General features: G+C 40.4%; 2 protein-coding genes across 2 annotated transcripts in view; one reads left to right on the top strand and one right to left on the bottom strand.

The window, feature by feature from the left end:
• Window positions 1-5,314, top strand: part of HLCS (holocarboxylase synthetase) — a 147,447-nt gene extending 142,133 nt beyond the window's left edge. Inside the window, exon 12 of the transcript XR_010025467.1 lies at window positions 5,271-5,314. The gene's annotated coding sequence lies outside the window, so the exon portion shown is untranslated. The remainder of the gene's footprint in view (window positions 1-5,270) is intronic.
• Window positions 1-26,042, bottom strand: part of SIM2 (SIM bHLH transcription factor 2) — a 59,982-nt gene that overhangs the window by 6,895 nt on the left and 27,045 nt on the right. The window contains exons 4-8 of the mRNA XM_063126636.1: window positions 23,791-23,899; window positions 17,242-17,327; window positions 14,643-14,842; window positions 8,099-8,205; window positions 612-759 (exon numbers count right to left, since the gene is read on the bottom strand). Coding sequence (XP_062982706.1) covers window positions 612-759; window positions 8,099-8,205; window positions 14,643-14,842; window positions 17,242-17,327; window positions 23,791-23,899 — 650 coding nt within the window. The remainder of the gene's footprint in view (window positions 1-611; window positions 760-8,098; window positions 8,206-14,642; window positions 14,843-17,241; window positions 17,328-23,790; window positions 23,900-26,042) is intronic.

Genomic DNA, 26,042 nt, shown 5'->3' on the forward strand with positions numbered 1-26,042 from the left:
GCAAGCTCAGCCCTACCATTAGGCAGAGCAAGGCAGTCAATGCTGGGATGTGGGGGCATTTACCCAGCCATTCTTCCTAAACCCCTTACTTGCTCCCCTCTGTTGGAGGAAGAGCTGTATGCATCACATGGGCTTCCCCATCACCAGTGTTAATGAAAGCGCCAGATTTGGTAGAGGAATGCCAGGAGAAGAGACCATCATGTCATTCTCCTCAGGTAACAAAATGTCTTGGACTGGCCCAAGAGTAAGGTTTTTAATAATATTATAGGGACTGAGTCCATTTTAATGTAACTTAAAATATATTCATTCTTGGATTAGCTAACTGAAAAACAGGTCTTAAATGGTAGGTTGATACCCACAAGTGAGATGAGCCTCATCTTTATATTGGTCATACCTAAGATGCCATATTTTTCCCCTTGGTCTCTGCCTGGAAAAAGATAGCAACCTTACCAACACTGGAAACAATGTTATAAAGCACAACAACGAATGTATTTTTAGCGATCAACCTTTTTAAGCAACAAAGCAAGATGGAAAAAACAGCTACAGTTTAAATACACAACATCAATGAGCAAAATGAATGTGACATACAATGGTGGGAAATATGGACTTACGTTAGGACATAATTGACACTCACTATGCAGTGAGGTCGTGATGAGCGGCTATTGTGTACAATGGTGGCATAGCTCTGGACCCAAACCCAGCCACCGTTCTTTGACAGCAACCGATAGTACTTGGTTGTAACTTGTCCTTTCACCAGTACTATAAAACATAACATGGAAAAGATTTAATTACATTTGTATTCTGCCTTTTCTCTGCACAACATGAGGTGGTATATATAAGATTCCTAGCTGACTTGTGCAAACACTGATTTAGCCCTGCTTGAATTAAGTAATGTTACAGCATCATGTCCTTTCAGACCGTACCATTGTACTTCTTTAAAAAAAGAGAAGCAAGTAGAATTCATTCCCTATAATTGAATTTCCAAGCAACGACATACCGCAAGAAACTTACAAAATTCTGCATCTGAGTTGTTACAATCAAATGTTCTCTCAGTGCAGATAATCATTACTATTGAATTTGTGTATGAGTGCAGGAGTTATGATGGATGAAAACAGTTTAAGACTTCTTTGTTTTCTGTTCATTTAGCACCTACATAGAATCATAGAATAGCAAAGTTGGAAGGGACCTACAAAGCCATCGAGTCCAACCCCCTTCTCAATGCAAGAATCCACCCTAAAGCATCCCTGACAGATGCTTGTCCAGTTGCCTCTTGAATGCCTCTAGTGTGGGAGAGGCCACAACCTCCCTAGGTAACTGATTCCATTGTCGTACTGCTCTAACAGTCAGGAAGTTTTTCCTGATGTCCAGCTGGAATCTGGCTTCCTTTAACTTGAGCCCATTATTCCGTGTCCTGCACTCTGGGAGGATGGAGAAGAGATCCTGGCCCTCCTCTGTGTGACAACCTTTTAAGTATTTGAAGAGTGCTATCATGTCTCCCCTCAATCTTCTCTTCTCCAGGCTAAACATGCCCAGTTCTTTCAGTCTCTCTTCATAGGGCTTTGTTTCCAGACCTCTGATCATCCTGGTTGCCCTCCTCAATGATCTATTGTACAGAAAGTACAATAGATCATTGGTGAATTATGGATGTGGAGCATTCTTCAAGCAACCACCCAATGATAGACCCTCCCAGGTCCCAGGCTCCACAAAAACTCTTTTAATATTCCTGCTCCAGGGAGAGAGAGAACTAGCAAAGAACACTGAACACTGAAGGAGTCTTGCAATATATTACTTCAAAAACCCTTCCCCAGACTACTGAAATTGGAGAGCTCTGATAAAACCAACTACATACACAAACCTTCCCACACTGGCATTTTCATTATATGAAGAATTTGAGGTGAAATATATCAGTTTTTGTAAAAACACTGTCTGGGCTTCTCTGAACTGCTAATGTAACTTCAGGAGAGTTCAGATTTGAATTTGGTCCATTTCAGAGCAGCTCCCCTTAGGAACTTCCTGTCTGGTAGGATTATAAACAATTAAAGGTCTAAAATACAATACAAACAATTAAAAACATAAAACACAATGCAACTATTTAAAAGAATAACATGCAATATAAAATCACAAACAGCACAGGAGAATATAAAAATATCTACAGTACAGAACAAACCATAAGATGGCAATATATATAGAATATCTTCAAGGACTGCTCAGAAACTGCAGCTAGTGCAAACTACAGCAGTATGTTTATTAACAGAGTATATCTTGCCAGCACTTAGGAACATAGAGAGCTGCCTTATACTGAGTCAGACCATTGCTCCATCTAGCCCAGTAATGTTGACACTGACTGGCAGCAGCTCTCAGGGTTTCAGGTGGGATTCTTTCCTTGCCCTACCTGGGGAATCCAGGGATTGAACCTGGGACCTTCTGCCTGCAAAACAATTGCTCTATCAGACTGAGCTATGTTCCCTCTCCAAATCTAAACATCTCTCATATCTTTCTGAATCAACCTGACTTGGTTCAGGATTTGGCCAAATTCAAAGCACACCATAGCATACCAGTTTTATTCATGAACTGCTTAGCAAACAAATCAGAGTGGGTCTCTGGAGCCTTAAGAAACTCTGTAGGCCACACTAGAAAAAGACCTGCACCAATGTTTCTTCACTGCCATCACTTCCACAGAATATTACAGGCTTTGTTCTTAGAATGCTCCAGATGAGGCTTTTATCCCTCAATCACCTTGCCTCGTTCTTGGCATTTTATGGGGAGCCCAGATGACATTATTTTCCACTCATAACCTTTCTGAGTTTTCTCACTGTTTCTCCATCTTCTGATTATTAGTATTAGGCCCCTTTGTCTGGAAGTACCCTGATCTGTGTTCAGTTGGTTCATCCTTAGTTTTCCACCAGATGTTCTAGCAGTCATCCAAACTGTTTAAATGTACCCAGCTCCCTGGTACACCAAGAGGGTGAGTGGTCTCTATTTATTGGGAGAGGAGTCTTTGGAGTGAAGAGTCTTCTCTGCATCCCAGAATGACCAAGGCTGCAATAGGAGAGCAGGCCATGACAGCTATGAGCTGCTTAAGGTCTCAGGAATTTATGCAAATCCATCACTCTCCAGACACAGATCATTCAAATTGGTCCAACACTGCTCCAGTGGGATGGTATAGCTTCTGTATGATGATGTAAAAATCCTGATGTAAACACAGTCAGATCATTGAAGGAATCTGATAGATAAGTGAAACCAAAGCATGCAGGAATTTTTGTTTGATATCAGGTGGGCCAGCGCGACCATATAGGCGAATAAGGCAGCGGCCTAGGGTGCGCAGATCTCAGAGGGGCGCAGCATGGCCTGCCTGGTCCGCAGCCCCTGGGACTCGCAACCCGTCACCTGCTTCCAGCGCCACTGCGGGCTCTTCCCAGCCGGCACAAACGCTTAGCGGCTGAGCACAGTGGCAGGGGTTGACAGCGGTGGCCACCACCTTCAGCCACGGGACGCCTGGAATTGGCGCAGCCCTGCCAAGCAGAGAAATGCTTGCTACCCCAGCAAAACTCTCCCTCTCCCTCTCTCTCCCTGGACTTCCTGTTGTTGGAGCGAGTGAGGTGAAAGGCGAGAGCAAATCCACACCCCCTTTGAAAGAGCGGGGTAAGAATGTCGGCTTTAAAGGTGAGAGCAAATCCACGCCCCCCCTGAAAGAGCAGGGTAAGTCGGCTTTAATCAACAGCTGCAGCCTATAGTTGCTTTGTCTTCGAAGCCCAGGCAGCAGCATAGCACGACATTGAACTCTTATCATACAGGACACCGAGGTGGGGGGGGGGGGGAGGGGGAGAGAAAGAGAGAGGAGATATCGAAGCCTTCCCGAAACTGCCCACTTCAGATGTGTTGCACTACAAATCCCACACTCCTGAGCCTATTGCCCATGCTGGCTGAGGAGTATGGGAGTTGTAGTCTAACACATCTGGAGGTCACCAGACTGGGCAAGAGCTGCTGTACAGGTTGCTCTGGTACTGAGCAGCATTAAGACATGAGATTGCTATCATGAAAAAGATTTGAATTCTTACAGCTTCCTGACTCGAATCTAGCACATTTCCTGGAGAGCTGTATATTTTTTTTTCATGTTAATAATTCTGAAACAAAAGGGAACAGAGTAACTGGATTCTAAGAAAAATACTTGGGAGTGGTGGGGGGGAAGGGAAGTGTGGTGATTGCTTTGAGGCATTACTTCTGAGTGAGTGGGTGAGAGCTTCGGCTGTGGGGTGGTATATAAATGTAATAAATAAATAAAATATTTCCTCCATTTAAAAATAAATAATCCTGGTCTAGTAAGACTAAGGGCGATCATACACATGTCTACTCAGAAGTAAGCCTCAGTGAGTTCAATGGCGCTTACTCCAAGGTAACTAAGTATAGGATTGTCACCTAGGTGTGCTTCCAGGAAGAGGGCTTTGAGAGCTATGAATCAAAAGGCTTGGCACACCTAGTCCATCTTTTTCCCATAATGCTTTTTTTTTCTGGAGAGAGAAAAATGACAGGAGAGGTGGAAAAACACAGGAGTAACACAAGTGGAAGACACTGTCCTCTGGACCCCCTGTAAAATCTTGTACTGTGTGTGATCGTGGGGCATGCATGGAGGTCCACGTGCAGGGGCCAAGCGGTGCTTCTGCACCCCATTTACACCCCTCCAGGCGTCTTCAGTCTCCACGCGAGATGGTGGGTGCCCCCCCCATTGGATTTGCGAAAGATAATCAAAAATTGATTATTATTTATTACTTATTCTTGCAATTTAAAATAAATTTAGCAGTTTCAAGTTTTGAGCTTTTTATTTTTTCTACAACACATCTGTTCTAAAAAATTGAAGGCTTTTGATAATTTTAGGGGGGAGGGGGGTGCAAGTAGCTCTCCTTGCCTAGGGCGCAAAATAGTCCAGCACCGGCCTTGTTCACCATCATGGGGAAATTTGGACCTTTTCCCAAGCTGAGCAGTGGTTTAGTTCCCCAAACCCAGGAACTTTATGCGGGGGAGGGTGATTTACACAAGTCGTGATTTGTGCAAAATGGTGGCCATAAATAGCACAATTTGTGCAAAATGGCAGGTGTAAATTGTCTGATTTGTGCAAATTGTGATTGCCGCAAATTTTAAAACCCTAAAAAAACTCTGAGCTGGCCTAACTTGTCACGTACCAAGTCAGGGCAGCTTGCAGATGAATAAGAGGAACTTATTCCTCATAAAACCAGGTGACTGCTGTGTCCAGGAGTGCATTCTACCAGCTTAAGGTGGTACACCAGCTGCAGCCCTATCTGGAAAGGATGGACCTTGCCCCAGTTATCTACGCATTAGTCACGTCCAGGCTAGACTACTGTAATGTGCTGTACGTGGGGCTGCCTTTGAAGACGGTTCAGAAACTTTAACTGGTGTAGAATGTGGCTGCCTGAGTACTGGTAGTGAGGCGATTTGATCATATAATGCCTATACTGTGCCAGCTGCACTGGTTACTGGTGTGTTTCCGAGCCCAATTCAAGGTGCTGATTTTGACATTTAAAGCTCTAAAGTGTTTGGGACCTAGTTACTTGAAGGACCACCTTCACCCATATCAGCCTGCCCACACATTAAGATCAGAAAGAGAGGCCCTTCTCATTTGTCTACCCATGAGAGCAATTACATGGGTAAGTACACGGGAAAGGGCCTTCTCAGCAGTGGCACCAAACCTCTGGAACAAATTCCCACTGGAGGTCCACCATGCACCATCCTCGCAGGCTTTTAAGAAGGCCTTAATAACATTTTATTTTACTGTGGCCTTCCCATGATGAGTACTGTTATTGCTGCTATTATTCTTGCTGGTTATATTGTTGGTTTTATTATTTTTACTTGCCATATTATGAACATATTTTATTGCTTTTAATATTTTAACTGTTTTTATGTATTTTATTGTTGTAAGCTTCCTTTGTTGTAAGTGCCCATATTGTTGTAAGCTTCTGCCCTGAAAGGTGGCCAAGAAATGTTTTAAATAAATAAATCATTTTATTATACTTTCCTTCTCTCTTATTAGGTATAAGTTCTTTCCATATTTTGATGTCAGGATGTCACATAGGATGGAATCCAAAGGGGCACTTATGGCCCCACCAATTCCTTTCTGCCCCACCGATTCTGTTCCACAAGTGGACCCACCATTTATGCAAGGGAAATTTAGTGCTTCCTAGGGGGAAGCCCTGAATTGAGTAGAAATGCTTGTTTCTAGGAGGCAGATCACCTGGTTTTGCTCATTTCAGGGTGCCCTTGGAAGCACTAAACTGTTACTGCACACCTGGCAAGAGCCACTTACATGATGCAATTGACAGAGCGGAAGAGAATCAGCAGGGGCGGTAGCACCCCATTGGATTTGTCCACCAATCATCAAGCTGCAACATGTATTCAGTCTGCAAGCTTTTAATACTCATGTCAGTCTAGCTATTTGTTGATGAATGGCAGAAATGTTGTAACAAAACTCTTGAAAAATAGTATGTACATTTTGTTTTTTAATTCTTATGATAGGCTCTTCTTAAAAGTTTGTCCTTTGCTACTCACATATTATGTTTTTCTTACTGCTTTTGTCCTTTTCATTCCCTGTACATATTTTACTTGATACAGCAGTTGTGGTGCTTCCTGAGTACTATTTAAGACTTTAAGACTTTATGTTGGTACATTTAGTTCTGCAATTACTAAAGTTAAAGGGTCACACCCTTCTCTAGCATTAGCACTATTTCAGCACTTCACCATACTCCATATAGCCTGTAAAATGCTAGCCCTGCCATCTTTTCTTCTATTTTCCAAGTTGTAATGAAATAGCTCAGTTTTAGAGTGAACTAAACAGACCCCATTCTGGGCTAAACAACAGTAAACTTGGAGCCTGTCACCCCCAACTTTGGCAAGCTGGAAAATCACTGACACAAGATAAGCCCAAGCAGTCATGTCATGAACATAGTAGCCAACCAGCTGCTCACGGGAAACCCACAAGCAGGACATGAGCGCATGATTATTGAGAACTCTGCATTATCCAATCCCCTCCTCCTTGTGCTATCATCCCAATCCAACCCCCTACCACTGCAGAATGGACTGTTCACATTTGCCCACTGTCTTGTTTTATGCTTCAGGGACTGGCCTTGCCAAAAATGTAGCTAATTTTTTCATGCAGAGTACAGTTCTCGAGGAAGGGTTGCCAGTTTATTGTTTATTAATATACTTGATGTTACTCTATCAAGTTAATTTCCCATAATCAACGTGCCTTTTAAATTCTTGTCTAAAATCAATAAATGTGCCTGTTGGGTTTAATAAATGCATATCCATGAGAACATGAATAAGTGTATGCATGTGTCTACACAAAGGGAAGCACATTCGATAACAAGGTTCACACTTCATACAGAAACTAACAGTGTCATGTGTGCACAGTAATTTGGGTCTGTCAGCATGGACTAGTTCTAGTTTGGCTGGCATGAACTCTCGCCTACTCTGATTTAGTTCTAAATTAGACTCTCAACACAAAAGAAAGGGGTGTAAGACCAGAGCCTCCTGCTATGTGGGCAGAGATCTTCACATCACAGATAACTACCCAATTCAAAGAAACCACAGACCTTTTTAATCCTTCGAACCATCATATTCAGACACCATTAATCACTATTAATCGTGGGGGATTATATAGATGGAAGACGCACACACAGCACACATGGGGGGCAAGTGGAGAAGCCACAATGGCTTCTTTTCCCATTGCAACCATCCAAACCCAGTCCAAATCTGTTGATAAAACCTGCCTTCTATTCCCAACTGCCTCCTTGTTGCTGATTCTACTTGGTTTTCTTAAATGCTGCACTTTAGACTGCAACCTTAATATCTACTTATTCATATTTCATTCAGTCATTCAAGTTATTCTTTCTCCGCCAAAGGAAACTCAACATGGTTAACCATATCAAAACAACAGTAAAATAACTACAATGAACACAACTATAACTAATGAAAGCTGAATTTTGGTGGCTCAGAACTACTGCTTGTCCTTGCTCAAAGCATTAGCGGAATACCACCATGTGCCATTGTCATACATTACAAGTGAATAATGTTGTTTTCCTCTACTTACAGAGATGGTGAGCATATCGTAAATGAAATACATCACATCCATGCACATGGTGGTAGAGAGTCTTTTCAATCAGGTCCTGTGGTTCATATCCAGTTAATTCAGTGACTCTGAAAGAGAAAATATAGTTAATAAACAGTAGCCCTATAAATATTTAATTCTATTAGACAAATACTCCCCCCCCACAGACATTGAGTTGGGAGAATATTTATTCAGAACTTTGAAAAGTTTTAAAATTAATTCTTAATTTGCTTTTAACTTGGTGCGGGGTATATTACAACTGTATGCAGGAGATTAACAAAATCTCATTAAGATATTTTGGCTTCAAGAAATCATTATACTCAAATGTATCAAGCAGTAATAGCACCTACTCATTCTCTATGTGACAATTCAATAATAGCAGTTCTCACTTTCTAGCAAAAGTCAGTTTATGGGCATGCAAGAGATAGAACATCCATCCTTAGTAGTTGCTCCATTTGGTAAGATAATGGACAAGTATGTTGTAGGCCAATTCTATCGCCATTTAATGGGCCTAATAATGAATGTTTGCTCACATCCATAATTATGTAAAGGATACCGAAATCAGATTGACTACATCCTTTGCAGCCAAAGGTGGCGGACATCTATACAGACGGTAAAAACAAGACCTGGAGCTGACTGTAGTTCAGATCACGAACTTCTTATTGCACAATTTAGAATCAAACTAAAGAGAATAGGGAAGACCCACAGATCAGTTAGATATGAGCTCACTAATATTCCTAATGAATATGCAATGGAAGTGAAGAATAGATTTAAGGGACTAGATTTAGTAGATAGGGTCCCGGAAGAACTATGGACAGAAGTTCGCAACATTGTCCAAGAGGTGGCAACAAAAAACTTCCCAAAGAAAAAGAAAACCAAGAAGGCAAGATGGCTGTCTGCTGAGACACTGGAAGTAGCCCAAGAAAGAAGGAAAGCAAAAGGCAACAGTGATAGGGGGAGATATGCCCAATTAAATGCAAAATTCCAGAGGTTAGCCAGAAGAGATAAGGAATTACTTTCAAACAAGCAATGCGCGGAAGTGGAAGAAGACAAATGAATATGAAGGACAAGAGACCTCTTCCAGAAGATTAGAAACATCGGAGGTAAATTCCAGGCAAAAATGGGTATGATCAAAAACAAAGATGGCAAGGACCTAACAGAAACAGAAGAGATCAAGAAAAGGTGGCAAGAATATATGGAAGATCTGTATAGGAAGGATAATAATATCGGGGATAGCTCAGGTGTGGTCAGTGAGTTAGAGCCAGACATCCTGAAGAGTGAGGTTGAATGGGCCTTAAGAAGCATTGCTAATAACAAGGCAGCAGGAGACGACGGTATCCCAGCTGAACTGTTTAAAATATTGCAAGATGATGCTGTCAAGGTGATGCATGCCATATGCCAGCAAATTTGGAAAACACAAGAATGGCCATCAGACTAGAAAAAATCAATTTATATCCCCATACCAAAAAAGGGAAACACTAAAGATTGTTCAAACTATCGGACAGTGGCACTTATTTCACATGCCAGTAAGGTAATGCTCAAGATCCTGCAAGGTAGACTCCAGCAATTCATGGAGCAAGAATTGCCAGATGTACAGGCTGGGTTTAGAAAAGGCAGAGGAACTAGAGACCAAATTGCCAATATCCGCTGGATAATGGAGAAAGCCAGGGAGTTCCAGAAAAACATCTATTTCAGTTTTATTGACTATTCTAAAGCCTTTGACTGTGTGGATCATAACAAACTGTGGCAAGTTCTTGGTGGTATGGGGATACCAAGCCATCTTGTCTGCCTCCTGAGGAATCTGTATAACGAACAAGTAGCAACGGTAAGAACAGACCACGGAACAACGGACTGGTTTAAGATTGGGAAAGGAGTACGACAGGGTTGTATACTCTCACGTTACCTATTCAACTTGTATGCAGAACATATCGTGCGACGTGCTGGGCTTGAGGAATCCAAGGCTGGAGTTAAAATCGCAGGAAGAAACATTAACAATCTCAGATATGCAGATGACACCACTTTGATGGCTGAAAGCGAGGAGGAGCTGAGGAGCCTTATGACAAAGGTGAAAGAAGAAAGTGCAAAAGCTGAGTTGCAGTTAAACCTCAAAAAAACCAAGATTATGGCAACCAGCTTGATTGATAACTGGCAAATAGAGGGAGAAAACATGGAGGCAGTGACAGACTTTGTATTTCTGGGCGCAAAGATTACTGCAGACGCTGACTGCAGCCAGGAAATCAGAAGACGTTTACTTCTTGGGAAGAGAGAAATGACAAATCTTAATAAAATAGTTAAGAGCAGAGACACCACACTGACAACAAAGGTCCGCATAGTTAAAGCAATGGTATTCCCCGTAGTAACCTATGGCTGCGAGAGCTGGACCATAAGGAAAGCTGAGCGAAGGAAGATAGACGCTTTTGAACTGTGGTGTTGGAGGAAAATTCTGAGAGTGCTGTGGACTGCAAGAAGATCAAACCAGTCCATACTCCAGGAAATAAAGCCAGACTGCTCACTTGAGGGAATGGTAGTAAAGGCAAAACTGAAGTACTTTGGCCACATACTGAGAAGACAGGATACCCTGGAGAAGAGGCTGATGCTAGGGAAAGTGGAAGGCAAAAGGAAGAGGGGCCGACCAAGGGCAAGATGGATGGATGATATTCTGGAGGTGACAGACTTGACCTTAGGGGAGCTGGGGGTGGCAACGGCCGACAGAAAGCTCTGGCGTGGGCTGGTCCATGAAGTCACGAAGAGTCGGAAGCAACTGAACGAATAAACAACAACACAGCTAGCAGGACTCCAGATTCTAGACACAGATGAGAGCATCTGTTGATACCTAGGCTGTAGCAAGTTTTCTATGAGGAAAAGTTATGTCTGGCATCATTTAGCTTAGAAAAAAAGCAAATAAGGGGAGACATGATAGAAGTGTACAAAATTATGCATGGTGTGGAGAAAGTGGTTAAGAAGCATTGTTCTTCCTCTTTCATAATACAGAAATCTGGATCATCCCATGATGAAGCTGACTGGTGGGAGGTTCAGGCCAGATAAAAGAAAATATTTCTTCACATGGTGCACAGTTAACAACAGAATTCACTACCACAGGATGTAGTGATGGCCACTAACATGGAAACGTGGAGAGCTTTAAAAGTGGATTAGACATATTTATGGAGGATAAGACAATTAATGGCTAATAGTCAGGTTGGCTATGTGCTGCCAGCAGCATCATAAGAAGTATGCCAATATACACCATTTGCTGGTAAATGCAAGCGGGATGGTACTATTGCCACTCATGTCCTACTTGTGGGTTTTCCACAGGCAACTAGTTGGCTACTGTGTGAAAGGAGCACTGGACTAGATGGATCTGACCAGCATGGCTCTTATGTTCTTAATTGTTTTGGGGACAATATTAAGAACCTAAAGGGGTACAGGGTGAGTGAGAACTAGGTCCCCAGGAGAGCAGCCAATGCTTGTTGTTTGAGTCCCATTGCTAGCTCAGATAAGAGAGTTGTTCCTTCTTTAGGATGACAACACAGAGAATTTATAATGATCCAGATGCATTAATGCTATTTCTTCGTCTGAGCAGAGAGGGAGGATATATCCTATATGTACTCAGTATGCACTCAATAAAGTGGCAGTCAGTTTTTCACTCAAAGCTGTTAGTGTCTTGTATGCTTCCTTCATGCACACAGTAAGCTACTCAAGAAAATAGTAAATAAAGATCCTTTTCTTTGCTGCTGACCAATTTTCATTTACCTCTTTCAGGATTTATGGGTGTAACTGGAGTGATCAGTCTATGGGGCCTACGATCAGTTTATAAATTTAAGACAGCCTAAAAGAAATTAGGTATTAGTCTGTCTTAGGAAAGGAAACAACAAAAAGCAGTTTCCCTGAAATGGACGAAAGAACATTTAAATTAGAGATTACAAAACAACAGGACAGTGAAAATTTCAGCACAAAGAACTGAGCTGCAGAAAATATATTAAGGAAACTACCAATGAGGATAAAAGGATACACTTTTTTATTTCCAGTATGATATATGTGGGTGACCATTTCAACATTTGGACACAAGATTCTGAGAGTTTCAATCTCCACTGCAATACCACTAGGTCATGTGACAGGATATGCTGGTGGATCCATGTCTGCAGGCATTAAATGATCAAATGGTTGGTCCCACCACAAGCCAAAGATATTTATCTTAACTGGCCTTTAAAGACAGTCCAGATTCTGCATTTAGGCATCAGCACGGTAAACACATCCATACAATCTATTTTGTTCGCTACGTAAATCTTTGTCCAGCAAAATTATTAGCAAAGAGGTGCTATTACTACTTACAACATCTGCCAATTACAGACTTCTATGGACAGGACCCAGAAGCCTTTTCCTGGCTTTAAATGAAGTAAATGAAATTGAAGCTCATCAAGAAAATATTAATAAACTTTGTTTTCTTATAGGTAAATTTGGCATTCTTTTTCAATCTTTTTTGGCAGTAGGGTATTCTACTCAAAAACATAATGTACAACTATCTACAAAGGCATTATTTAGAGCCAATTTCCTCTTGTTCGTAATATAAGAGGAAATAAGTTAATAGACGGACTGAAACCAAATATTGCTGAGAGCATGCATTTTCCTCTGCCACTGCCATCATAAATTTGCTGCTTAGTTGTGAAGGCAGCAGACTTTAATTTATCTCTTAGGTTCAATTTCTGAGAAATTCTGATAGTGCGAAATAGGATTTTAGCTCCATCCATTCAGCTTCTTTTTGAATAATGAGAGAGAGAGAATATCAATTTGTCCACAAACATTTCAGTTCCACACACCCACAACTTTTCAGTTCCTCCTTAGAAGTCCTACAGTGTAACTGCCAGGACTGATAATTATCATAATAAAAAAGGATGCGTGAATGTCAGCAACACAGCACCAAGACCATGAAATGTATACATCTGAAATGTGACAATGCATACTAAGGGGACCCTACAGGCGAGCACCTCAGAGTTATGTGATTGTTAAAATGCATTAATTGATTTTAATTAATGTTAATGTTTGTGTGTTTGAAGCCTGCAGTACCACCTTAGGTCACTAAGTAACAGATTTCCCATGCTAACACATAGCTTTGAAGTTGATAAGAGTTTGAAGCGGGGTAGTGGGGGCAGAGGGACTGGTACAACGGACAGAATTATATGGCTGCCTCCTCTCCTGGGGGAATGGAGTGAACAGACCCTTCAGGAGGCTATAGGGGTACTTCACAGCACCCCATTCCTAGAGATGCCAGTGGGTGTGGCTTCATAGGGTCAAGGCTTGCACAATATGTCTAACTGACAACTATGTAAGTTTGCTTGAAAATTTTTCTTTATGTATTCCAATTTGGGTGAAGCCAAGTCTGTTCACTAGCTTAAAAATAAGTGCAATCTCCACAAAGTCTATTGTGAGATGCCTTCCTTACACCAACCTCGAGTATGTACTGTTTCAAACATCAAAGGAAAGGTCACTGTGAGGAAACTTCTCTCTCTCACTCCAAAAAGCATAGGTATCATCCAGTCTCTCATTCCTGGTACACCATATGGTCAAACAACTGCTGGATTAGCAACTAGCATGTTTCCTTTTCATTTCATAGTGGTTTCAGAATGTGGTTACAGAAAACGTTAAGTTGTATGACTAATATCAAGTGTAAATGCCATCAAGTACTAAATACCACTGCATATCAACTATGAAATGTTATAAAGTGTACTGAAATCAACTATCAACAGATGTTATTAGCAATATTTCAGTTTCATATAAGCACCAAATATTTGACAATTTGCAGAGAAGGGTTTTTAGAAATATTTGTTAGGGCAAATTCATTTGAACATTTTAAATTTTCTAACCCTGTAATCCAGTAATGTACCCATAGGACCTTTCCATGCTTTTGTCCAATGCCTATTCCATCATATTTTTAAATTAAATAATATACGCTAAATTACAGTGAACTGGGAGTAATACAAAGACATATCATGCAAAACTGTGTAAAGGTAAAATCAAGCATGTGCAAGAAATATTCAGCATGTATGTGTAGCTCCTAACAAAACAATAACTAATAAACTAGTATAAGTTTAATAACATGCAGCTGACTTTTTTACATTCAGTATTTTAGTGCTTGACAAAGTGTACAGTGCATGGCAAGAATTGCCAATGAAGATCTTCCTATTCTATCATTTCTGCAAGAATTCATTCTGGCAAGTTAGTGACAAAGGCCTACTTTGTATTGGCTAGGACTCATGTCAGTAGCGAACATTACCTCTTACAAATGGGTATTTAAACTGGCATTCCTATATTAAGCTAGGCTACCTATACCAACGAAGTTGCAGCCCAATTCTTAAAACTGAAGACTTAATTTTCAGATGTTCTAACAATTCAAAGAGAATATTGCTGCTGCAGTTTTGTATAATATGTATTATGTCTTTGTTATTCCTTTTTTAGTTTTATATTTAAAACTATCATTTGCAAGTTACCACCAGCATATGAAGAACATTTTTTAAAATACCGTTTTACTTACCTGGAATCTAGGAATATTAGTTTTAAGTCCAGGCTTGCTCTGAACATAAACATATTACTATGAAGTTTGATCTCAGTGATTGCACTGGGAGGTAATGATTGACCTACAGCAACCAGCCCCACAATTTGGTAACAGGTATCATACAAAGACATATCCAACATGTACTGCCGTATCTTCAAATAGCCGCTGCAGTGGATCACCTAGTATGGTATGAGGGGAAAAGTAAATTTGTGAAGGAAGACTTCAAGGTTACCTCTTGTCAATATTGTTTATCAAAGCGCACACATCCAGGAATGAGAACATCTTTTTTGCTGAGTAATCTGTCAACATAACTAATTACAAGTGACTGATTAATTTGTAAAAAGTGGACATATGGCATGTATTTTATGCCAACACTGTGGGCCAGTTCGCATGACATGACAACGCATCAAGGGTTATTTAACCCACAATTAGCTGTGGTGTGTGCTAGCCACCCTTTTGAATGTGCAACACGCGATGAGGGATTACTGTGCAGTCTAAACCAGCCATCGAGGTTTATACAAGGCTTAAGCAACATTTGCATAACCCTCAGCTTGCTTTAGGGTTATGCAAAGGATGTGTCATGCAACCTCCCAATGGCTGGATTCTCATGACTGGACAACCCCTGATCAGGGGCCGCATATTCAAATCACTCCTGGCTCACCATGGCTTAAATAACCTATAGTGAGCCCTGATGTGTCATGTGAATTGGATCAGTATGACAATTAATTTGACATTAAACTAAAAATATCTTGGGTAGATACCTGTATTTCGAGTATTGGGTAGATACCTGTATTTCATGTTGTAACTGAGCATAGGCTGTCAAGCTTTGCCTCCTCATACTCACTCTTGGAGGAGGAAGAACTGCTGCGGTGCACCCTTCCCTGCATCAATCCTTCAGAGCTTCAGTCTTTACAGTTATCCTTGCAAAGAAGCCAGAAGTTGTTCTTACATGGGCTGTTGCAAACAATAAAACGACTTCTTTGCAAAGATAGCCACAACCTTTGAGGATTGGATTTGAGGAGAGCAAGGGGCACAACAGTAGCTTCTCAAAGGACAAAGCATGAAGTGGTAAAGATAAACAAATAACATTGTGATTGTTTACAGAGGAGTAAGCCTGACTAAACTCACTGGGGGGTTACTTCTGAATAAACATGCATAGAATCTGGCTGTAGGCTTTATTTCAAAGCCTGTGCATAGGAGTTAGGGGACATGGAAGAAGGAGGGGTGGGAAGAGAGAGAGAGGGAGAGAAAAACAATAAGCACACATAAGGGATGTGAGGGAAAACAGAGGTTCTCGAACAGTGTGTTAATTAAAAAATTCAGAAGAGAGGGACAAGGTTGCATTGGAATTTATCAGCCAAAACAGTTATGTATTTATTTAATTTCTGTATTGCACCACTGCAAAGCTCTCTGAGTGGCTTTCAGTAAGAGGCAGTAAAACATATACAGTATGTGAACAGAACAAGTAATATAATTAACAAACCACCATATAAACCATAGCAAGTTGCCTTATAGCAATGTTTACTGTGGCTGGCAGCATCTCTCTAGGGCACTCTAGGGGTGGGCAACATGCTGCCCCCATCTTAACATTTGGAGTCCCCCTCCTCCAAAAAATTATTTATTTATTACAAAAAAAGTGGCATAATGAGCTGCTATGGATCAAAACTGACTTCTTTGCAAACTAATTTTGACCTTTTTGGTGTTCCATAACAGCTCTTGATGACAATTTATTTTTATCCCCCTCCCCGATTTTTGGCACCCACAAGATGGAGCACCCCATGGGGGCTCCAGGAGGACAAAAATGATGCCCAAACCTCCCAAAGTTGTCCACCTTTGCTCTAGGGTCTTTCCCATTACCCTCCACCTCCTCTTTTACTTGAAGATGCCAGGGATATAGGAACTTCAACATTCAAAGCATGGGCTCAACCACTGAGCTATGCCCCCCTCCCTCTCAGTAATACACAATGGAAGAATTAAATATCGAAATATCCAGCTTAAAACCTGACTCAATTAAAACTCTTTGAAATACAAAACATTTTCACCGGCCCACTGAAAGCCAGGGTGCCAACTAACCTTACTGGGCAGGGAGTTCTATAACTGGGATGCCAGGGTAGTTATAGACGCTATTAATTAGGGCTCCACTAAACTTTCACCCATGAACATTTACAGGGTAGAGGGAGGGGTAGTTTCTCACAAAAATAGCTTTTTTTCCCCTTTTCAATTTTGCACTGTTCTCATATGCTCACATACACCTTGGGATTCTTCCTGAGTCAGTCCCAGACCATCATAAGAGGCATGATGTTGCTTTATGATGTTATGAAGCTAAATCAGAATGAGGGTTACTTGAAGACTTTCTGAACGTACACACATTTTTACTATGTTTCACAACCTGCCACATAGCACCAACATTTGGTGGAGGTGGGTTATTTTCTTTACAACCACACACACACCACTTTGGCTTAGCTCTTCCATAAATAAGTCTAAGTTATATAATCGTAGAATATATGTTTGCCTGAAGTGAGGTTGTAAAATCAAAATCTGTTATTCTGTGAAGATAGCAAAAATCTGAGCATTTTACCTTGTAACCGCTACATGTTAATCCTGCATTTCGCTTGGCCAAGACACACTTCATTCGCAGAAAAAAAGATCTCTCTATTTCATATTCTGAAAACAAAAAAACCAAGTATCTCAAGTTTCTGTACAATATTCCTTCTGCCACTTTAACATAGCTTTCAAATATCATAGCTGTGAAAATGTTTATTATTCTTAAAATACTTTAAAATGTTTCCAAGTAAATAAAGTTAAATGGCTTGCCAACTTTCATTATTTTTACTGCTTTTATAATTTTAAGGATAAAACTCTTAAAATATAAAAATAAAAAATGCAATAAAAACTTGGGGGAGGGTGTGTGTGGTTCTTGTACTTGTGTACAAAGCCCTAAACAACTTGGGACCAGGATACCTGAGAGAGCGCCTTCTCCCTTACCAACCTGCCGGGTCACTGAGGTCATCCGAGGGCCTGCTCCTGGTGGTTCCACCTAGATCCATCCTCCGATTGGAATCCACCAGGGGAAGAGCCTTCAGCGTGGTGGCGCCCCTCCTGTGGAATTCCCTGCCTCTGGAGGTCAGGCAGGCTCCAACCTTGTACTCCTTTCGGCGCCTCCTGAAAACATCTTTATTCCAAGAAGCCTTTCTTTAACATGCAGCCTTGGATTTCTGTGTTGTTGTTTTGCTTCTTTTTAAATTTTGTTTTAACTGTTTTATTCTGTTTTTATTTTCATTTTACCTTGTACACCGCTCTGAAATTTTTTCAATGAGGAGCAGTATATAAATATTCTAAATAAATAAATAAATAAATAATGAAAATGTTCCTAGTGACCAGTTCTGACGTTTGTGTCATTAGTATTTGTGAGACATTATATGGACTGGTGCCAGATTAAAATCCATATGATCTCCATGCTACAGATACTTGCTGCAATCACTCTTAACTTTAGAATTGCCACATCCAATTGGATTCTTCAGGTAATATATAGTGCAACTGTATGCATGTTTAGTTGGAAGATCGCCCAACTGAATTCAATGGGGCTTACTTCCAGGTAAGTGTGCACAGGATTGCAGCCTCACTCATCTTGAAAGTTCAAGTTGGTGCCAAAGTTTGCTAATAAGGCAAGTATGAAGGAAGTGCATATGTTACAAACTCACCTTGAACTCAAAAGAAAGTATGCCCCCAGTTCATACATTTAGATGAGTTGGTTCTGCAGTAGCATGATGGAGGAATGGCACAAGCCCCTCCCCTCCATGAATGCAGTAAGCTTCCTGTACGATACGGGCTTTCTGCATGAGTGTCTAGTTGTTAGGCCCAGTTCACATTATTTCTCCCTCTCAAAAAAGCAGGTCACATTTACAAAATTGGATGCTCGGGCAGAGGTCCCCCGTTCATAACAGATGTTCTCTGCATAATGAAGGGCAAGGATTCATGCTACTCCTCTACCACACTTTTTCAATCTTCACCTTCACTAAGTATATGAATCTGAATACATAGCCACATGGGGAAAAAGAGTGCTGTCTCTCTCCTTGTGCACTATCAATTTTCTTGAGGATGAAACGGCAAAGAATTAAGGATCAGCCAATAGTTACACATTTTTTTAAAAAAATATGAAAAGTACAAATTGTTCCAAAATGAAAAATTTGACCATTCTTGAGGTTAAGCCAGCCTTTACCAAACTGGCATCCTAAAGTTGTGTTAGACTACAATTTCCAGCAGCCCCAGTCAGCATAGGGAATTCTGGGAGTTGTAGTGCAACACACCTAGAGAATGCCAGGTTGGGGAAGTCTGGCCTAAACTCTAAGAGGGTCTTATAAAATAAAACAATAGAATTACATACAATAAAAGTAACTACAAATCAGAAATCACAGCAGGCAAAATAAAATATCAGCACAAAATAACATATACAAAATAAAATAAAATAAACTTTCCAGAAGCACAACTGAAAATCACATGCCTTTCTTCAGAAGCACAAGCTCAGTGCTCAGGCAAGTCCTTGAGGTTGCCCAGCCCTAAATCATTCAAGGCTTTATAAGTGGGGTCTGTAAAGTCAAAATACTGCAGTGTACAGTGCTCCTGTTCAGGGTGGCTGACAGATATGCCCTCTTCAAGGAGACTCCATTCCATTGCCCCTCATTTTCCATTTCCTCCCTTCCAACCGTCAGCCAGCATTCCGTGGCTACTGAGCATACTCAGTCCTCACTGGGCTGTTTTCTTTCTCAACCCCCCACCCCCAGTAGGGGTTATTTGGGGGGGGGTACTTTCACAAACCTTGGGGTGATTGAATTCACTATTAGTTAGGACAAGTCAAACCAGCAGTTTGATCTTTGCTCAGAAACTGACGGAAAGCGAGAGTAGCCATGTTAAGTAGGGGCTGTGGCTCAGTGGTAAACCGTCTGCTTTGGATGCAGAAGGCTCCAGGTTCGATCACTAGTATCTCCAGGTAGGGCAGGAAAAACTCCTGCCTGAAATCCTGAGAGACGCTGCCAGTCAATGTTGACAGTAATGGTCTGACTCAGTATAAGGCAACTCCCTATGTTCCAAAGTACTGGCAAGATATACTCAGTTAATAAACATACTGCTGTAGTTTGCACTACCTGTACCATTTTATGGTTTGGTTTTATGTATTTTTATCTATTCCTGTGCTGTTTGTGGTTTTATATTAAATTGTATTCTTCCAAATACTTGCATTGTGTTTTATGTTTTTAATTGTTTGTATTGTATTTTAGACTTTATTTGTTTATAATCCTACCAGAAAGGAGGCCTGTTGTAGAGTTATTTGAGGGTTAACCCCAATTTGGACAACAAGACAAACTATGGCAACCCTCATCAGGGGCTGCATATTAACAATGGCCACCGGCACACGTCACAACCCACTGTGACTTAAATAAGCCACAATGGGTTGGTGATTGCACCAACTGGCCCAACATTTGTTATTGGGTGGAATAAAATATAATAAATAAAAAGTCTAAACAAGATGTTCAGGGCTCCTGGTGCCACTAATCAAAAGACATGGTGCAGCTTTTTCGCCTTTTCCTCCTTAACAGAACTTTTGTTGAAAGAAAAAAAGACAGAAAAGGATGTGGGAGAACAGAGGCTTGCAAGTAAACGTTGTTTGGACCACCGTAAAAATCCATGAATGAGGAATTGCACAATAAAAACCTCATTTGGAAGCACCACTGGGAACAAAACAAGAAAGCCCTCCACTCTAAAGCTCTCAACAACATTCCCCCTTGCCTCTCAAGATTAATTTATGTAGTAGTTTAGGCCTTCCTCAGGCAGATCCCATGCTAAGAAGGTGAACTGTATTCCAACCATCCAAAATACAGTTTGCTAATCAAATATTATATCTAACTTTAAATGGGCAGGTTGCTACTCTCAATCCGAAATCCTATTTATTTACTTTTATGTATTCCCTTCCCATATGCAGTTACAGACGTCTTGAGGCTGGCATACATGAAATAACAATGCTTCTTCCTCATAGGTTGCTTCTACTCCGACCATTTTTTTCCACAAAAGCTTACACCTATGAGGCTGGATACACTTCTATTCTATAAGAATAATTAGGCAAAGAAAAAGAAAAATAGCAGGCGAGACTCTGAGCAATATTTCCCAAATACAGTTTCTGTTGCTGGACAATGTGTAATATTTATTTAATAAAAATCAATGGCACAATTCCTCTCCATATGGATGCAGCCACCAAAAAACGGGATCGCCATAAGACTCAATAGTACCTTTCCTTCTCCAAATATATGCACTGACCATAATGAACAACTAATGGCCAACATGGTTCCAGTTTGCCTATCCAGCCCCACCTCCCTATCCCAATTTAATGGCTGCATAATTGGAAGATGCCTGTATGACAATGAGGGCAAAGGGAAGATTATTATTATTATTTATTTATTTATTTATATAGCACCATCAGTGTACATGGTGCTGTACAGAGTAAAACAATAAAATAGCAAAACCCTGCCACATAGGCTTACATTCTAAGTAAGAGTGATCTTTTCCGCCTTATGAGAATAAACATTTCAGGAGGGATCATGTTGCAAGTCTTTTGTAAATATATCCAAAACATCAGAAAGTTTGAAGATAACTTTTTTGAAGATCAGACAATTCAAGTACTATGAAAGAATAGACCCAACAAAAGTCAGATAGTTATTTATATACCCAGTTTGAACCAAGAGGCCCATTATCAAATGCCATCAGGTTCCAAAATAACTTGGCTTGTTCTGCTTATAGCGCTCCTTGAAAAGCTAGGGTGTGTGGGGAGGGGGGAATGCTATTCCCTGCTCTTCCTCAGGCAGCAAACATTTTTGGGCCAGCACTGAACACCACAGCACCACATTAAGAACAATATACTTACAGAGCAGGCATTAAAAATGAATTATTTGTTTTGACTAATTGTGTCTCTTTATCTCCTTCCTTTTCTTGAAGATTCAAATACAACAGGAGGATTTGCACGTTATGCTAAGCTACCCTATGAATAAGACATCATGGCTTCGTTGTTAACAGAACAAAAACCTTAGAGGGTAGCAAGAAAGGATGGAACAAATGTGGCACCAGCAATACTCTCTCTCTCTCTCTCTCTCTCTCTCTCTCCCTCTCTCACACACACACACACACACACACACTGGGGCCCCATTCACTCACTCCCAAGCAGCCACGATCTCAGGGTTTTATTTTTTAACTGTCAGGGAACTGCAGTAACCGCAACAGTACGTGTTCCAAAAAGGAGCTGTGAAAAATGTGTGGTTGTTAATATCTCCCCTTTCTGGAGTAGCGGGAGACTTGGGAAGTGTTGAAGAGGTAGGAGACACTGAGAGGTCTCAGACCAACACTTAAAAGCAAAAGGATCATATCACCAAGGAGAAAATGTTGTCTTGTCCCACTTTTGGTGCACTTACTCCTCCCCCCACCCCCATTTTTGATGCTTCTGAATGATGCTGCCAGGTCCCTCCTTTCCCTTAGTATTATTTCTCTTCTGGTGCTTCACAACTATGTGCAAATTTGCCTACCAGCAACCTCATCTTATCAATTTCATGGGGCTTCCTTTTGATAATTGAAACAGGCAAGGAAACTGACCAGGCAGGATTACATATATTGGACAACTCCAAAGATTGACAGAAGCAGCAATGAAAAAAAATACTACCCCAATTATGTACTTTTGAAGCACCATTTTTTAAAATAAAAAAGCCAGGGAATGAGTGATAATCCCTCCAAAGTGCCATTTCAGCATTAGTGGAAGGGCAGTCACTGGCAAGACTGAGAAAAGCCAGCAATTTGGGCTTTTCCCGCTGCTTTTACTTAGTGGCTTTGTAGCTGATCACCGCAACCCATGATAGAATCAGTCTCCTTAGTTTAGACAACACAACAACCCATTGTGGGTGAGAACAAGCCTACAACAAACCATGGATTCTCGCCTTGTCTTATTCCTAAAAAATAAGCCTCACCACAGAAAACACTCCAGGTTCAAACTACACAACAACAAAACATTGCTGGCTGCCTATGGTGGCTTGTCATGTTGCATGAACCTAGTCAACATGTCTGAATTAAGAACATAAGAAGAGCCATGCTGGATCAGACCAAGGGCCATCTTGTGCAGCTTTCTGATTACACAATAGCCAATCAGCTGCCTGTGGGAAATCCACAAGTAGGACATGAGTGCAATAGTACCCCTCCAAGTTGTGTTCCCCAGCAACTGATGTACATAGGCATGATGCCTCTGATACTGGCGGATACTTCCAAAAAACCCTAAAAACAAAATGTCCTATGTACATTTAAATGGCTTGCTCAATCATGGTACAAAAAAGAGAGGCATTGGCTGTTTTATTTAATGAATTTGTGTTTGTTCACTCAGATTGCACATGACTTTAGTCCCGTCTCTGAAATTATGTTTAGCTTTCATGTAAACCAGAATCATCCCTGGGGTGATGGAATGAAATTGGTCTTCCTTTCTCTCTCCCATCTTTCATGTATTTTGAAGAAGGATCTTCAAGATGTCAGTTGGGAAATGGCCAAGAAACATTTTTAGCAACTCCACGCCCTGCAAATAATTGTTCTATAGAGCAAGGCTCTTTATTACTCCATACCTGTTGCTATAACTTGATTATAGAATCTAAAATTGCACAGATAATGTGGCAAGGCATCTGTTGTTATTGTTACATTTATATCCCACCCTTTTTTTCCTCTTGCAAGGAACTTAAGGCAGCGTACATGGTCCTCCTCTTCTCCATTTTATACTCACAAGAACCTTATGAGATAGGTTAGGTTGAAACTCACCCAGTAAGCTTCACGGCCTGAGCAGGGACTAGAGCCCAGATCTCCTGAGTCCTCTAAACCACTACGCCACACTGGCTCTCATTGAAGCAATATATACAATATTAATAGTAGTTCTAGACAAATATGTTCAGAGTTAGGATGAGATTAAAGCTGCTAAATTAGTGTAGCCAAATATCAAATTAATGGCCAGGTATCCATTCTACATTTATAAATTTCAGCAGATAAAACATTAGCATGCTAAGCACAGTCTTACATCTTGTTGACTATTTTACATGCACATGGTCACATCTCATGGAAATACCTTGTAAGAGATGAGGATGAAGAGGCTGATGAGCAGTTAGAACTGCTGTCATTTCATCATGGTCTGATGGATGTATATACTCATAAATGCTATTACCAGTGAGTTCTACCTGTCAAGAAGATAGTTAACAAATTCAGAACTGCAACAGATTTTAATTTATTTTTAATAGTATTCTTCAGATATCACCATCTATTCTTTACACATACCCCAGTGCATTTCCAACATTCACATAAAATTCCTGCACCAAAAGCAACCCACTTCCTCTCACTAAGGACAACAGTTCATTTGCTGAATTCAAAGACTGAAGACTCGGGCCTATACTAATTATAGCAACAAAAAAACCCCACTTCTTTAATATTAAGCACTAGCCCATTTTGATCTTATATAGCTATTATTGGAACTCTTATTTTCACAGTTGTTGCTCAATGAGATAAAAATGACTGTGAGTGAAGCAACTATTTGTTCCTGCAGTTTTTCACATAGAAAGATAGTTCCAGGCCACATAGCCTTTTCTTTAAACACACACACTCGTCTGACCACAGCTGTGGAAAGGGAAGTACTGCATATAGTTGTAGCTCCCACCTTTTCTGAACAGCTAATCAGCAGAATTTTGTTTTTGTTTATCAGTATGGCTATGCTCATACAGACCTGGCTGTTAGATCAGGCTTAAAAACGATCTGTATATATCATCAATTTGTGCCCCTGATTTCCCTTGAACTAGGAATAAACTTGCTTCTGCATGTATATTGGCATTACAAGATTAACGCAATATACTTTTCAATATCAGTGAATTTACAGATTATTGAGATCATGTTCCAGTTCCAGGTAGCATTGAAGAGACCACAGCTGCATATATTCCAAATTATGGTTTGGAGGAGCAGACATGAGCCATAGGTTCAAATGCTCCCCCTTGCCAACATCTTCCCTGCTCCTCATGGGCATGAATGGGTTAATATGAACCAATTACAGTTTCAGCAAGCCCTCCAAATCAAGATTGCAAACCACATTTTTGTTTTGGAGAGCTCATCTTGCTAGTTTGCCATTTTGCTGGTTTGATTAGACCAAGAAGTAATGTATTAAGCGACATGCACAAAAGGAGGAAGAAGGGGCCAGGGGTGGAGAAGAAAGAGGGAACACTAGATCCCATGGCTTTTCCTATTTCTCCAAACCAGGGTTTAGAGGATCACCTGAATGCAACCTGAATATATAAAACTTTAGCATCAATCATCCCAGTGATGAGTCACAATAGATTATTGCTTCTAATGACTTCAGCAAACGTATTATCCCAAAATAATTAAGTCAGAAGGCAATGGCCAGCAATGATACATGACGTTTGATGCCATCATTTGACATTTATGATGCTCTTACAAGGGTCTTACAAGGGTATAAAAGTGTTTCATACTAAAATAAACTTTCTTAGATAAAATAAAAGGATTCTTGAAATGCCTGATATTACCACCAATTTGCCTGCATCTAAAATTTAAAATGTGAATTCAGTATACATGTCTTGACTTTTTTCTCACAGAAATATAAAAATAATAATCACGGTTAATTCTGCATGAATTATCCTGTAAGTCCTTTCTTTCCATAATATTATCTTCTTTCTCTTGTTATGAATTTTGGCCTACCTTTACATAAATTTTCACATTCTGTTCTCATTCTAGACTCACTCAAGATGAATACAATACGTTGAGAGTTCCATATTAACAGAAATGTTAACATCTTTTCTTGCTAATTTTTATTTGACACTCATAAACTTATATAAGCAAAAGGTTTCCAAATGCATGCAATACTTAATATAAACAGAGAAGCAATACTTAATTTTTTTTAATTACAATAATTGTCAAGTTGTCCAATTGTTTAGTACAGCCTAGTTTGTTCTAAGCGCGAACAATGAGAAAGCACCAAGAGGTTAAGTAAATTAACCTATTCTTCTGGGCCAGTCCTACTGGATTTACTAAAATATGCAGTTTATCCTTTTTAACAAAATGAATAATTACATCTACATTTCACACACAAAAATGTACATTTCCAGAAAAATGTGTTATTTCTTCCATTCCTTTGTATTCTTCATGAAATGTTTCTTCATGTGAATTTCAAATCTTCTATATCCAATTTTGTTCACAATGATTTCAATGACGCTTACTTCCAAAGAAACAACAGGGCGAAGACATTACATGTTTCCCTAGCAATTTACACTTAGCAATTCCAGCTCAGAGGTACTCAAAGTGTGATCCATGGATAAAGTAGTG

This window comes from Elgaria multicarinata, chromosome 5 (assembly GCF_023053635.1).
Source record: "Elgaria multicarinata webbii isolate HBS135686 ecotype San Diego chromosome 5, rElgMul1.1.pri, whole genome shotgun sequence".
Lineage (NCBI taxonomy): Eukaryota > Metazoa > Chordata > Lepidosauria > Squamata > Anguidae > Elgaria > Elgaria multicarinata.